The 14098-nt window shown below is 38.9% G+C and overlaps 1 protein-coding gene across 1 annotated transcript in view; it reads left to right on the top strand.

Annotated features, from left to right (window-relative positions):
• The first annotated feature begins 355 nt into the window (after positions 1 to 355).
• IGFBPL1 (insulin like growth factor binding protein like 1) overlaps positions 356 to 14098 on the top strand; it is a 67757-nt gene continuing 54014 nt past the window's right edge. Inside the window, exon 1 of the mRNA XM_001372394.4 lies at positions 356 to 1050. Coding sequence (XP_001372431.2) covers positions 549 to 1050 — 502 coding nt within the window. The 5' untranslated portion in view covers positions 356 to 548. The remainder of the gene's footprint in view (positions 1051 to 14098) is intronic.

Here is a 14098-nt window from a genome sequence, read left to right on the forward strand (position 1 = left end):
CTTGGGAAGAATTCCTCAACTTCTATAAAACTGAAACAGACGAATTGTCAGGTCAAAGAGAGCTGATGTAGGCTTCTTAGAATGGGATGAGAAACCTCGAGGAGATACCAGAACTGGAGTTAAAAGGGTCTACTTGCAGCTCTTTGACCTACTAGCTATGTGTCTTGAAGCATCTCCCTGACCTCATTTGTGAAATGAGAGGGTTGGAACGCTTCGAAGTTCCTTTCGACTAACATTCTGTGTCCCCAATTTCGCGATTGAGAGAATGGACAAATGTAAGGGATATTACAGTACAGCCTGACTCCGTTCAGTGTGATGGCCTTATTTTCTATTCTGACTATTCCAGTCCCTTGACGTTTTGCTCTGGAGAGCTGGGGCTAGTCGGAGGCTGCCAGCTTCTTCTCCGCCCCCGGCAAAGAAATTGGGTGTGTCTCCACCTCCTCCGCCGCCACCCAGCTGCTACCGTCTATTCTGAAGCAGTCCAGGCAAAGAGTGCCTCTTTCCCAGCCAGCGCTCTTTCTCTCTTTCTTTAGCCTCCCGTCCCCACTATGCCCGGTTTCACTTTGCCCCCGTTCCTGCTGCTTTCGCTGCTTTTCTGCCTCAGGTCCTATCGCTTGACGGGGGCAAACGATGGTGGTAACACCAGCGAGTGCGGTCCATGCATCCCGGAGAGCTGCGAGCCGGTGCGATGCCAGGCTCCCGAGCTCTCTGTGCGGGACGCTTGTGGATGCTGTGAGCAGTGCCTGGGTGCCGAGGGCGAGCTGTGCGGAGGCAGAGGCGGTGCGGGCAGGAGGCGCCAAGCCCGTTGCGGCCCCGGACTGGTCTGTGTGAGCCAGTCCCGGGAAGTACTGGGGGCGGCTGCGTCCCAGGCGCCGCTCCCCGAGGAGCTGGAAGGCACCGGGCTGTGTGTGTGCAAGGAGGACGGCGCTGTGTGCGGGTCGGACGGGCGTTCCTACCAGAGCGTGTGCGCCCTGCACCTGCACAGTTGGATCTCGGTGCGGGCTGGCCGCGAGCGGGTCCACAAGGCGCACGATGGCGAGTGCAAGTTGGGTGAGTCCCATATCTGACCGAGCTAGGGGAACCTGAGCTAGAAGGGAAGGGGTGCAACTCTTGACTACATCCCAGACTTACAATGGAAGGGGGTGAGAGGGAGTACACTGGGGGAGAAGACAAGAAAAGGCTGCTAACGGGGATGTAACAAAGTCAGGAGGCGGTCCCCTCGCCTGCTCTGGGCACAGCCCTTTCAGATCAAGAGTCCCAAGGACTTTAGAGAATAGAGGAAAATGCAGGAACTCGGAACCCATAAAAGGCCTCTTAATGTGTTTAAGTCCAAGGTCCCCTACATCTCTTTCCCATCCCCTCCCACACTTGAGTCTCTTTTGACAAACTTGTCAGACTTTCACGCTTCCAATTTTTTTTTTTTTTTTGCCGCATTCATTCGTTCGTTCGTTTATTCATTCATTTATTTGTTTCTTTATAAGAGGATCTCAGCATTCAAAACGGGGCAGGAATCCAGAATGACCTAAGTGGCCTCTTTCTTGCTCGGGAAGGACTTTTCATTCTCGGTTCTTGGTCTTGGCGGTCCAACTTCTCTCTCCCTCTCCTCTCTCCCCATCTTCCTCCCTAGTGCTTTAGCTCCGGCTTGAATCATGCCAGCATTAAATTGATTCCTTTTTCTTGGGAATCAATGACTTCTGTAACAACTAACCGCTGTCCTTCAACATTGCTTACTCCTTTCTTGGGCTAAGAAAACCTCTTAAGCCTGAAAGGGTTTATTTGTTCCAAAAATGAAGATTCCTCCCCTTCCTGAAAGGAAACAAGTAGATGTATATAACGTTAAAATAACTTTTAAAATGTGCACATCGATTTCCTTTTGATTCTGTGTATTTCTCTGCAGATGGATTGATGGATTAGGAAGCCGAGATGGATAAACAAAGAATGCTTGGGTAAATTGAAAGGGATTAAAGAAATCAAAAGAACTGGAGATGAGACAGAAGATATACTTAGAGAGCTGTGAATGAAACCCTGTAGTTCCTTTGCTTTGTTGGTTGGGGAGGGGTGCCTTCTTCCCACGGGGGACCCAGTTCTGAGCTCAGACTGACAGGGATCGATCTTGGGAGAGGTGACTCCAAAGAAAAGGGACCAGGCTTTTCTTTCACACTCTGGCTCATTATGCCCCCACTCCAGAGCAAAACTAAAGGGAAAATCTCTAAAGCAAAGCATCTAAAAGACTCTTGTTTAAATCTCCCTCTCCCACCATATTGAAATACCACTAATAAAGGGGACTCAATATACAAAGTAGATCAGATAAAGGACAATTATTTCCTCCACATAACCCATCTAAAATGGGTAAGTTTAGATATATCTGGTGTTCAAGATGTCGAAGAACCAACTTGTAAAATACTCTTTTTGTTTCATTTCTTTTGTGCATCTCATAAGCAGCATTCCTCAACAATTAAACCACAATAATTTATCTCAATGGAGAAACAATTAAAAAGTTCCTAGACTGCTCAATAGATGAAAAAGAAATGTTGATCTTTTCTTTGTTTAAGACTTAGAATTGGACCAAACTAGTAACCCAAGACAAATGATTCCTCATAGAAGCAAACATGGTTTTCTGCGCCCAAATTTAAGTACTGAATAAACCTCATAATGAGTGAGGTTCTGAGGTGTAATGGCTAGAGTGCTGGATTTGTAGTCAGGAGCATCTGGTCAGACAATTACTATCTTTCTGTCCCTGGGAAAGTCTCTTAACCTCTCCGAGCCTCAGTTTCCTCTTTTGAACCATGAAGAGACTTGTGACCCTTTCAATCCCTTTCAACTCTAGATTTATGATCCTATGATAAGAAGAGTTTCAGTAGTTGGATACTAACTTGACCCTTCTCATACCTAGCTCTACATTGAATTCCAGTCCTGTTAGGAAAGGACCTTTTGAGTTCAATTGTTTTTCAGTCATGCCTAACTCTTTGTGACTCCATTAGGGTTTTCTTGTCCAAGATATGTGAAGTGGTTTGCCATTTTCTTCTGAGGCTCATTTGACAGATGAGGAAACTGAGGCAAACAGGGTTAAATGACTTGCCCAGCACCACACAAATAGTAAGTGCCTGAGGCCAAATTTAAATTCAGGAAGACTCTGGAGCCTGGTACTCTATCTACTGTGCCACTTAGCTGCAGTATCCTCTTGAGAAGTGGTGTGATATATGGGAAGAACACTCAATGAAATACTCAGCTAAGCAGTTAAACTCCTTTACACTTTGGCTCCAACCCACCTTTTCAGACTACTTTCACCTTACCTGCTCACTCACTTTCCATCCCATTGTAGAGAAGAGAGAGCTTATAAGAAAATGCATGCAAAGGACAGAAGCTGGAGATGGCCAGGCCACCTCCAACTTGATTATCCCAAGTCCCAGAGATAAACCCAGCTTCTTCCTTCAAAGTCACCCCCATCAGCCCAAAGACCTCAAAACAGTCACCGTTGGCTTGGCTCCAAACTGCTTTTCCTGCTAACATTCCAAATGGAATTTTCCTTTGATTGACAGCTGACCCATCTCCAGCTTCTGACCTTTGCATGCATTTTCTTATCATTTCTCTCTTCTCTACACCATCCAATTGACTTATTAGCTAGATGGCTCCATGGATAGAAAATCAGCTTTAACATCAGGAGGGCTTAAGTTCAAATTGCTGTGTGATATTGGGCAAATCTGTTTGCCTCAGTTTCCTCATCTTTCAAATGAGCTACAGAAGGAAATGACAAACCACTCCAGTACCTTTGCCAAGAAACCCCCAGATTGGGTCAGGAAGAGTTGGATTCTACTAAACAAGAACAACATTTTATCTTTTCCTTTCATGCCTTTGCATAGACTGTTCTTCCTCAATCGTTCCCCTTAAGGCACTTCTCCTCTTCATTGGAATTCTTAGCTTTTTTTAAGGCTCAGTTCAGAGACCATTCTCACTGGACACCTTTCCTACTCCTCCTAGTTTTAAGAGTATTCTCAGATTTTGTATTTAATTATACTTCTGTTTTTTCCGACAGTAGGTTATAAACGTCTTGAGAATAGATCCTGTTCCTTTGCATCCTCAGTTCTTTGTATGAGGCCTGAAACAGCTGGCAAGCTTAATACACAATAACTGAATTATTGAATTAGAGCTAGGAAAGATATAATTTCTAATCACTCTTTAGCTGGGTAAACCTCAGTAAAGCTTTCCCCCCCCCCCTAGTATGCTGCAGTGGATAAAGTGATTGACTGGGGAGTCAACTAGATCTGGTCTTTAATCCTCCCTCAGATGCTTACTAACTGTGTGACAGTAGGCAAGTGACTCAACCTCTCTGAGCTTTAAGTTCCCTGTCCTGTGAAACAGGATTAACAATAAGACAGATTGTAATGACGATCAGATGAGATGATGTAAGAAAAAAGCTTTGTAAAGCTTTAAGTGCTTATATAAATGTGAATTGTTATTACTGTCTATAAAAGGGAGATGATAGTAATACTTCCTTTCCTTTCCTTACAGGGTTATCGTAAAGAAAGTACCCTGTAAGCCATTAAATACTCTGTATATGTCAGTTATCATGGGAGTGCCATTCTACGTTACCAAACCAAGGAAATTTAAGAGGCTATTTTTTATATCATATTAGTCATGTCAAGATCAGATGTCAACCTGGGCTTTGATGTTTTCCATTAAAAATTGCACATTTCTCTCTAGAATTTGCCACAATTTCTCTTTTGCATTGAAGCGTATTTTGTTGTACTCCTTGACAGTTTTCTGGTGAAAGCAAGATAAAAAATGCAGCCAGGAGGGGTCATTTTATAGACCAGTAAGTACCTAATTATATGCTGACCCAGAGCAACCATTTACTCAGCCATAAACAGCAGGAACAGTGTTTTAACAGCCCCCTTTGGGAGGAAGGTTGAGTGAAGAAGAGCTAAGCCTGAGTAGCAGCTGTTCTGCTCCCAGTATCTGTAATAAAACTGTCCCTTTTCATTTGAATATTTAAAGTTTTGAAATGAGGACTTCAGTTTTCCTATAGGGGAAAAGATTGAAAGAAACACTGATTTTGCTGCTTCTTGTTTGAGTAAGTACCATTAGGCAGGGCTGTTTCATTCATGATAGACGGATACATCAAAAACTTGTTTTCAGCCTTATGGAATGATCAATACCTTTGCTATAGTTGAAAACTTCTTGAAATGTATAATAAAGCATCAAGACTGAATCCATGCACTCTTTAGCCAACATCTATTTGAGATGCTCAAAAGCCCAGTTTTCTCAGAAACAAAGTTTGAGAAAAGCTGTATTCCTTATTTAATTTTTATATTTTATTTACAATCTATTTAAAAGATCTATTTTAATTATTTGATAGTTCTTATTTTTTATACTTCTTTATTTTATGGTAGTGGTGATGATGATGATAATGATAAACATTATGTCTATGGTATACGACTTACAAAATGCTTTTCAAATGTAGGAATATGTTAGGGATAGACCAATTACAAGGATTAGCTAAAAAAAAAAAAGGGAATTTGGATACAAGCCCTGGGAGAGGATTCTGGGAAGGAGAAAGGAACTGTGGGAGTTTGAACTGAAAATAACTGACTTTTCTTCCTTCTTGGATTTCCACTTAGCTGGAAAGAGGTTTTGATTCTCTGCCTGAATTTCTACCGAGCTGAAGGAGGGTTTTGCTCTAAGAGATTTTCCCAAGATCCCTTTGGTTCCTCACAACAGTCATAGAACCTGGAAAAAGTGATGCTGATTTGGGAGCAGCTAGATGACTCAGTGGATAGAGATCCAGGACTAGAAACAGGAGTCCTGGGTTCAAATGTGGCCTCTGACACTTCCTAGTTGTATGACCCTGACAAAGTCATTTACCTCCCCCCCCCCACCCCATTTCCTAGCCCACGTGCCTTGGAAGCAATGCACAATATTGATTCTAAGGCAGAAGACAAAGGTTTATTTAAAAAAAAAAGTTTGGCCTCAGATATTTCCTAGCTATGTGACCCTGAGCAAGTCATTTACCCATTATTTCCTAACACTCACCGCCCATCTGCCTTGGAACCAATACAGAGTATTGATTCTAAGATAGAAGGTAAGGGTTTCTTAAAAAAATTGACCTCAGATACTTCCTAGCTATGTGACCCTGGGCAAGTCACTGAGCCCTAGTTGCCTAGTCCTTACTACTCTTCTGCCTTGGAACCTATCTATCCTTAGCATCAATTCTAAGACAAAAGGCAAGTTTTTAAAAAAAAATCATGATTTAAAAAAAATTTTTTAAGCTGATTTAGAGCTAGAATTCCTGGGTTCAAATAATGGTACACCTCCTTACTACCAAAGTAACATTGGGCACCTCACTGGACCTCAGTTTTCTCATCTGCAAAACAAGAAAGTCGAATTAGTTGAATTAAGTCCTTTTTGTTCTACAAGGTTTAACTGGAAAGGCTCCACGAAAGTTTTGTTTAAGATGAAGTTGCTATCCCTGCAAGAATTTGGAGAACCACAGAATTAGGTAATTTTTAGGGTCCCTTTAATTTCTAAAATTTCTAAATGCACTAAGATTTCAGAGAAGGGAGAAGATACAGGTTGAAATAGTCAAAAAGAGGGCTCCATAAAAGAAAAATTAAATTAAATTAGGCCTTGAAAGATGGGTGGAAAAAAAAGTGTTCCAGATAATTTCCCCCCAAGAACCTATGAGAGAAAAAGAGCAAAAACGATTCTTTATATATTATTTTAAATGCTATACTCCAAATTACTTTGGAGATAACTGAGATGAAAGGGTTGGCAAAGGAAGAAACAATTTGTTTATAAGTCCTGTAAGTCAGATAGTGCAAATACTCTCAAGTTATTGATAAACAAACTGAGGTTCATAGAAATTCAATGATTTTCAAACATCTAACAAATGTCAGAGCCAGTATTTGAGTCAGGGTCTTCTAATTCCAAGTTTAGTATTCTTTCTGCTGTACATTTTACCTCCTTGAACCTACCCACTCTCTCCAAACAGGAGAGATTTGGAGGGTGAGTGGAAAGATGTTGGTGGAATGAATTTCTAAATTATGAAGATTGGAAAATTTAAGTGCTTTGGAATCAGGTCATCATCTGGAGAGATCATCTTTGCCAACACCCATCACCTAGTAAAAGCCCTGGATGTTCTCCATGAATACCTGATAAGGAATAGATCTGAGGAAGGTGGAGATGACTTTGGCGATGACTGGGATTGATAGTGTTGGCAAGGGAAGAAACAAACAGGATGTCAGAGGATCTCATGATTAAATAAGATTATGAAGAGACAGCATCAAGTACAGACTTTGGAGTTAGACCTGAGCTTGAAAAGTTGAGATGCCTAGAAATTTAATCAGGTACCATAACTTAGGATAAACTGAATTGGAAACTAGAAGAAGGGTGATACTTATAAATATTCCATTTCTCTAATTCCTTCACCAAAAGGAAAATAGATATGAATGCTCAACAGACTTAGCCTCCTAATCCTGTAAAATGGAGTTAGTAACTGGCCTAAAAAAAAGATATCTTCAATAGGATAGGAAATATCTATTGAAAGGTGTCCAATAGGCTGGTAAAGTATGTCCAAGTGGATTTCCTGGAACGTGGTAGTAAAAGTACATTAGCTCTTGGATATATATCTGGAAGAGACCCCAGGGGCCATCTATTTGAGCTCCTTCATTATTTTGTCAAATGGCAAAATAGAACTGACTGAAAGCTGGTAATAGTCAAAGTATTGCTGTGAAACTAGTTGAAGGAATTTGCTTTGAATCTGATGAGAAAACTGAGATGAAAGGATATTCAGTGACTGTGTAGAGGTTATATAGGTAACAAATGTCATAATTGGAACCCAGATCCTATAAATCTAAAGTTAGCGTTCTTTTCACTGTATTGTGCTGATGATTAAGGTCTTTAAGAGACAATGATTCAAAGCAAGCCATAATTCTTGACTAGTTTCACAACAGGAAAACTTTAAGTGTAACTAGCTTTTATTTGTTTTTCTTAATGTTGTCTTTATCTAATTAATGCAAATTAAACAAGAGAGTGTGGACTTAAATCTTTTGCAGCAAATGTAATGTTCAAACATTTAATTAAACATTTATATGTGTTCCAATGGAGAAGGTTTTTTTTTTTTAATTTCAATTTCTAAAAGAATCCAATGTTAATGCTGGGGAGATTGAATAATTATTAAATTTATTAAGGTGTGCTATTTGGCTTCATAAGCATTTTTTCTCATAATGGAAGAAGACTCTCTGATTCAGCTTTTACAATGATGATGGTCTTTTTTATCACTGATGTTGCTATTCCAAAGTGAATTTATGTTATGCCTCCTAGTGTTAAATTTCATTTCTTTTGTCTTGTGAACTTGGAGCTAAAAGACATGAGCATGACTCCTGAGACTTTGGGGGTATTGTGGGTTTTAAAAATATTGTAGCTAGGGGACTGCATCCCACAGCATGCCCCAGGGGTCCCTCCCCTGTACTTACTGGCATTGGATTGGTCTTGAATGGACCAATCCCGTGATAGGGATAGAACACGCCCCCTCCCATTTCCAATGCACCAATCAGCCAAGGAGGGACCTTTGACTCTGACTAGGGTTAGAGGGGGTAGTCAATTTCAGGCTAGGGAAACTCCAGTGTTTTTTCTTTAAATAAAGATTTTGAAAGATCAAAGGTAGAGAGTGTTCTTTCAACTCTACAGTATATATATATATATATATATATACATATATAAAATATATTATAAACTGGGTAACTGAGCAAGTTATTTGAAAAAAGGTTAGATTCACTCTCCTGAACCATGTCTAGTTCACCTAGTTACTTTTGCACAGCACACAGAACAAGAAGAGTTGACTGAAGTTAGAAACAACTGGTGACTTAGTGAATAGAATTCTGTATCTGGAGTCAGGTACAAGAAAATCTGAGTTCTGGACTCAGACATTAGCTATCTGACAAATAATTTAAACATTTTTCATCTGTTTCCTCAACTGCAAAATGGGGTAACAATAGCACCATCAAATGAGGTGATGTTTGTAAAAGCTCTTAACACAACAGTAGGCACTATATAGATGGTTATTCTTTCTCTTCCTCTTGTTGAGGGGAGAAAAATCCTTTTAGTGCACCTGAAAGAAGGGACAGCTGCCACAAGGGATAGTATCTAAAAATATTAAATCACCTTTGTAGTTTCTATGTGGTCTGTTGAGGAATACTGACTAGATACTGTGTCTCTATGGTTCTTAAAGCTTGTGATAACCTCCTATCCCTCAGATCTGCTTTTCTCTGGGCAGCACTAACTCATTTTCAATCAATTGCTTTAACTTAGCTCTGAGCTCCCACCATATTGTATTTCAATAAGTGCTAGGAATAGAACTTTGGTATAATGGTAGCAAATTTCCATAGAAACAGATGCATGCTAAAATAATGCCTACAGTATTTTTATTCTTAGCATAAAACCAACTCAAAAGACCCCCTAGTAAACAAGAGACAATGCATAATAAAAAATAGTAAATATCTACCATGTGGCTAAATTCCATAATTCCCCCCCACCCCAGACATAATATAATAAATTTAGACCTAGAGTTCTAGGATTTTTAGAGGTTAGTCCTCCCTCAAACAGACAAAGACGCGGAACAACACAGTTCTTAAAGAAGATTTGACTCTTACACCCCATAGAACTGGTCATCAGGCACAGAGGATCTGAAGTTAGGGTCTAATGGTATGAAAATTGGTATGGGGAAGAACAAAGTAATTTCATTTGAAAGCCTATGCAGCACCCCTGTCTTTATAGTCTTCCATGTCTCTGCTGAAAGGAGAATATTATATTTTGCCATCTGTTCTCTGAGACCAGTATTGCTTATTGCAGTTGTTGAGTTTACCAGAATTAATTTGTTTATTACATTTTTTCCACCAATAGAATTAACTGATAATCACTTAAAACTTAAAAAAGAATTATCTGGAAAATTTAATTATGTGGAAAAACTCTAGTGATGCAAAATATATAAGGTATTTATGCTATTTGAAAGCTTTTCCTTAAAGTATATGATCATATAGCTCAAATGAAGTTATGTTTGTGAATGAAACAATAACTGTAAAAGATATTTAAATCTCATTTGCATTTCTTCCATTTATGGTTTTTCTCACAATCTATCAATCATAAAATATGAGGTCCCTGGGGGTAAGAGGAGGGCACTTTTTAATAGAAGGAAAACAAAGATCTTCCTATCATTCTTTTCCAAATCCCTCATTATAAAGAGGAAATTGGAATTTTCTTTTCAGGAATATGTAATGAATTCACCCTGAGGGGCATCAGGTTCCAGATTCGGCTCAGAATGAATATTCTCTGACTATATTAGGGCCAATTATACCTTTACTAAGACTATCAAAGGATGCTGGAATGTTATTGACTAAGAGTACAGTCTTATTGCATCTTATTAATTGCAGTCTTATCTGGCTCCCCTTGCATCTCTTTGTCCCTAGGTTCTGACAACAGCAATAACAAATGGTAAGGGTCTCTGCAGAGTGTGCCAAAGCTCTTGGAGTTCTGAGGATGATTTAGGGCAGCCACTGCTTTGGGGAATTAGTATATTTCTATTATATCAAGATGAGTAAGCCAAGGTATTTTTTTAAGGAGTCCATTCTTTCTTTCAACTAGCCCTACCTCCTAACCTCCTACCTCCTACCTCCTACCTCCTTCATTTGGGTTTCTGTTGTGAACAGGACCTGTGTAGATCCAAAGAGCTTAAGAATAAAGCTTGCTTAACTCTGACCTTAATGTACTTTGCTCAGATCTTCAGTCAAATTGGTTAGCCTTTCTTATTAATAAATGAGGGACAAGAGGCATCCCAAACCCTCTAGTGGTATGATTTTCTTTTATTGCATGACTAGGAACAGCCTAATGAAATCCTTATAATCTCATCATTTGAAGTCTGGCTACTTGGTAATAAATTTCTTTTGCTAAGAAAGTAATGACATAGTCAATTCAGAAATGGATGATCTACAACCTGTTTTTGTATAGTTGAGTACTCTTATTGATATAATTACAAGGTTTTAGAGCTTTTGCAGGCTTTCTCTAGGAAAAGAGAGACCACATGGTTTAATAATGGACTTGGAGCCACAAAAACTTATATTCCAAATTTGATTTGTAATGGCTATATCACCTTGGCCAAGTCACTTACCCTTTCATTGTTCTGGGAATTCTTTTAGCATTAAAGGATGCAGATTTCCATCATTAGAGGAAGTTCCTCACCAGAGGTTCCTCAAATTGATGAAGTAGGTCCAAAACTCACCCCTGATAAACAAGTATGTGCCAACTTATAGAGGAGTTGGGCCATTTGCAGAAAACCTCTTAAAAACTCAGATAAACATTTTGGGCTATTCAAAATCAACTGACTTGTCAGCATATGTTGAGAGAACATAAGCTTTCAGGTTACATTTGCCATGACATAAAAGATAAATCTAATCATGAAATATTTTTTAAAAAGTATGCTTTGATGACTCTGAAAGACTAAGGAAGATAATGTAACTTTTTCCTTATTGACCAGGAATTTGTTTATCTAATTCAAATCAATGATAGTAGTCCCAATGACTTTGACCAAGTATTTCTCTGAATTTGAAGAGTTTTGTAGATAGGGTTGGAGCCAAAGTGGCAAAGAGGATTGTATGACCAGCCTGTTGCCAGGAAGACTCATCTTCTTGAGTTCAAATCTGGTCTCAATCATTTCTTAGCGACAAGACCCTAGGCAAGTCATTTAATTCTATTCGCCTCCGTTTTCTCATCTGTAAAATGAGCTGGAGAGGAACCACTCCAGTATCTTTGGCAAGAAAATCTCAAATGAGATCATAAAGAGTCAGACATGACTGAAACAATTAAGCAACAAGCTTGTGGGTAGTTATACTGATGGTCTTAGGCTAGATTTACTTAAATGTGAATTTGACTGTAAATCCTTTCTGTAAAATTTAAATTTGGTTCCTAAAAGAATTTTTTAAAAAAGTGCATAAGTTCCCATCATATTACAAAAAGCAATTGACTTTATATATACTACCAATTAACATTTAAAGAGTTTTATTCTTTCTTTCTTTTTTCAGTTATACGTAGAAACAATTTTTGATAATTATTTTCTGACATCTTAAGATAAAGATTTTTCTCCTTCCCTCTCTTCCCCTCCCCAATCCCTGAGGTGGTAAATAGTCTGATATAGATTAAAACAGTGCTTTCAATCAGTGCATATTAACATATTGGCCATGTTGTGATAGAAACAACATATAATAAAAATAAAGTCATGAAGAAAATAAAGTAGAAGATGGCATGCTTTGATCTGCACTCAAACTCCAATAGATCTTTGTCTGTGATAGTATTTTTAATCATGAATCCTTTGGGGAACTTGCTTTGCTGATGATTTAGTCCATAGTTTGATCATCTTTAGTATTTCTCTCATAGTATACATCATTCTCCTGGTCCTGCCCCATTTACTTTGCATCAGTTCATATAAGTCTTTTCAGGTTTTTCTGAACTCATTCTGTTTGCCATTTCTTTTCTTTTTTCTTTTTTTAAAACCCTTACCTTCTGTCTTGGAATCAATGCTTTGTATTGGCTCCAAGGCAGAAGAGTGGTAAGGGCTAGGCAATGGGGGTCAAGTGACTTGCCCAGGGTCACACAGCTGGAAGGTCAGATTTGAACCCAGGACCTCCTGTCTCTAGGCCTGGCTCTCAATCCACTAAGCTATCCAGCTGCCCCCCTGTTTGCCATTTCTTATGGTGTGATAGAATTCTTTTACAACTAAAGAACTTATTCATTCATTCCCAAGTAATAGACACCTCCTCCTCAGTATCCAATTCTCTACCCCTACAAAAAGAGCTGCTAAAAATATTTTTGTACAAGTAGGTCTTTTTCCTTATCTATCATCTCTTTGGGATACAGATCCAGTAGTAATATTGCTGGGTCAAAGGGCAGACAGTTTTTTTATGACCCTTTAGCCCAGTTCCATGTTGCTCTCCAGAATGGTTCTATCTGTTCAGTTACCCCAACAGTGATTTTGTGTCCAAATTTTCCCACATTTCTTCTAATAGTTATTTCCTTTTTGGTCATGTTAGCCAATCTGATAGGTATGAGGTAGTTCCTCAGAGTTGTTTTAATTTGCATTTCTCTGATCATAGTGATTTGGAATATTTTTTCATATGACTATAGATGATTTTAATTTCTTCTGCTGACAACTGATTGTTTATATCCTTTGACCATTTTTTCAGTTGGGGAATGCTTTATATTCTTATATATTTGACTTATATATTTGACTCAGTTCTCAATATATTTGAAAATGAGGACTTTGTCTGAGATACTTGCTATAAAATTCTCCAAATTTGTTGTTTCTCTTCTAATCTTGATTGCATTTATTTTATTTATACAAAACCTTTTTAATATAGTCAAAAATTATCCATTTCATTTTTCATAATGTTCTCTAAGTCTTGTTTGGTCATAAATTTTTCTTTCATTCATAGTGAGTGTGACAGGTAAACTCTTCTATGTTCCCCTAATTAGTTTATGGTGCCACCCTTTATTTGGAGAAAAAAGTATCCATTTTGACTTTATCCTAGTGTGTGGTGTGAGATGTCAGTCTATGGCTAGTTTCCACCATACCATTTTCTAGTTTTCCCAACAGTTTTTGCCAAATACCGAATTCTTTCCCCAGAAGCTTGGATCTTTGGGCTTATCAAACACTTAGTTCTAGTTAACTTTTATATAGTACCAACTAAGTGCTTCATAATCATTATTTCATTTGATTCTCATAACTCTGGGAGGCAGGTGTTTTCATTATCTCCATTCTACAGTTGAGGAAACTGAGGTAGATAGAGGTTAAGTGACTTGCTCAGGGTTGCACAGCTAGGATGTCTGAGGCTGGGATTTCATCTTAGGTCTTCTTGACTCTAGGTCTAGTGCTCTATCCCTTGAATGGATCAAAAGTTGTTCTTTCTAGCTTTCTTGTGCCCCGATATTACTGTGGTGGGTGGGAAGCAAGTGTTTCACCCATGTTGTAAAGCATGTGAAGGGTGGTAGGGGAGCTTAATTTAATTATTGGAGTTCACTTTGAATTTTTTTTCAACTTCAATCACAGAGATGTTGA

The sequence above is a fragment of the Monodelphis domestica genome, chromosome 7 (assembly GCF_027887165.1).
Source record: "Monodelphis domestica isolate mMonDom1 chromosome 7, mMonDom1.pri, whole genome shotgun sequence".
In the NCBI taxonomy this organism is placed as follows: domain Eukaryota; kingdom Metazoa; phylum Chordata; class Mammalia; order Didelphimorphia; family Didelphidae; genus Monodelphis; species Monodelphis domestica.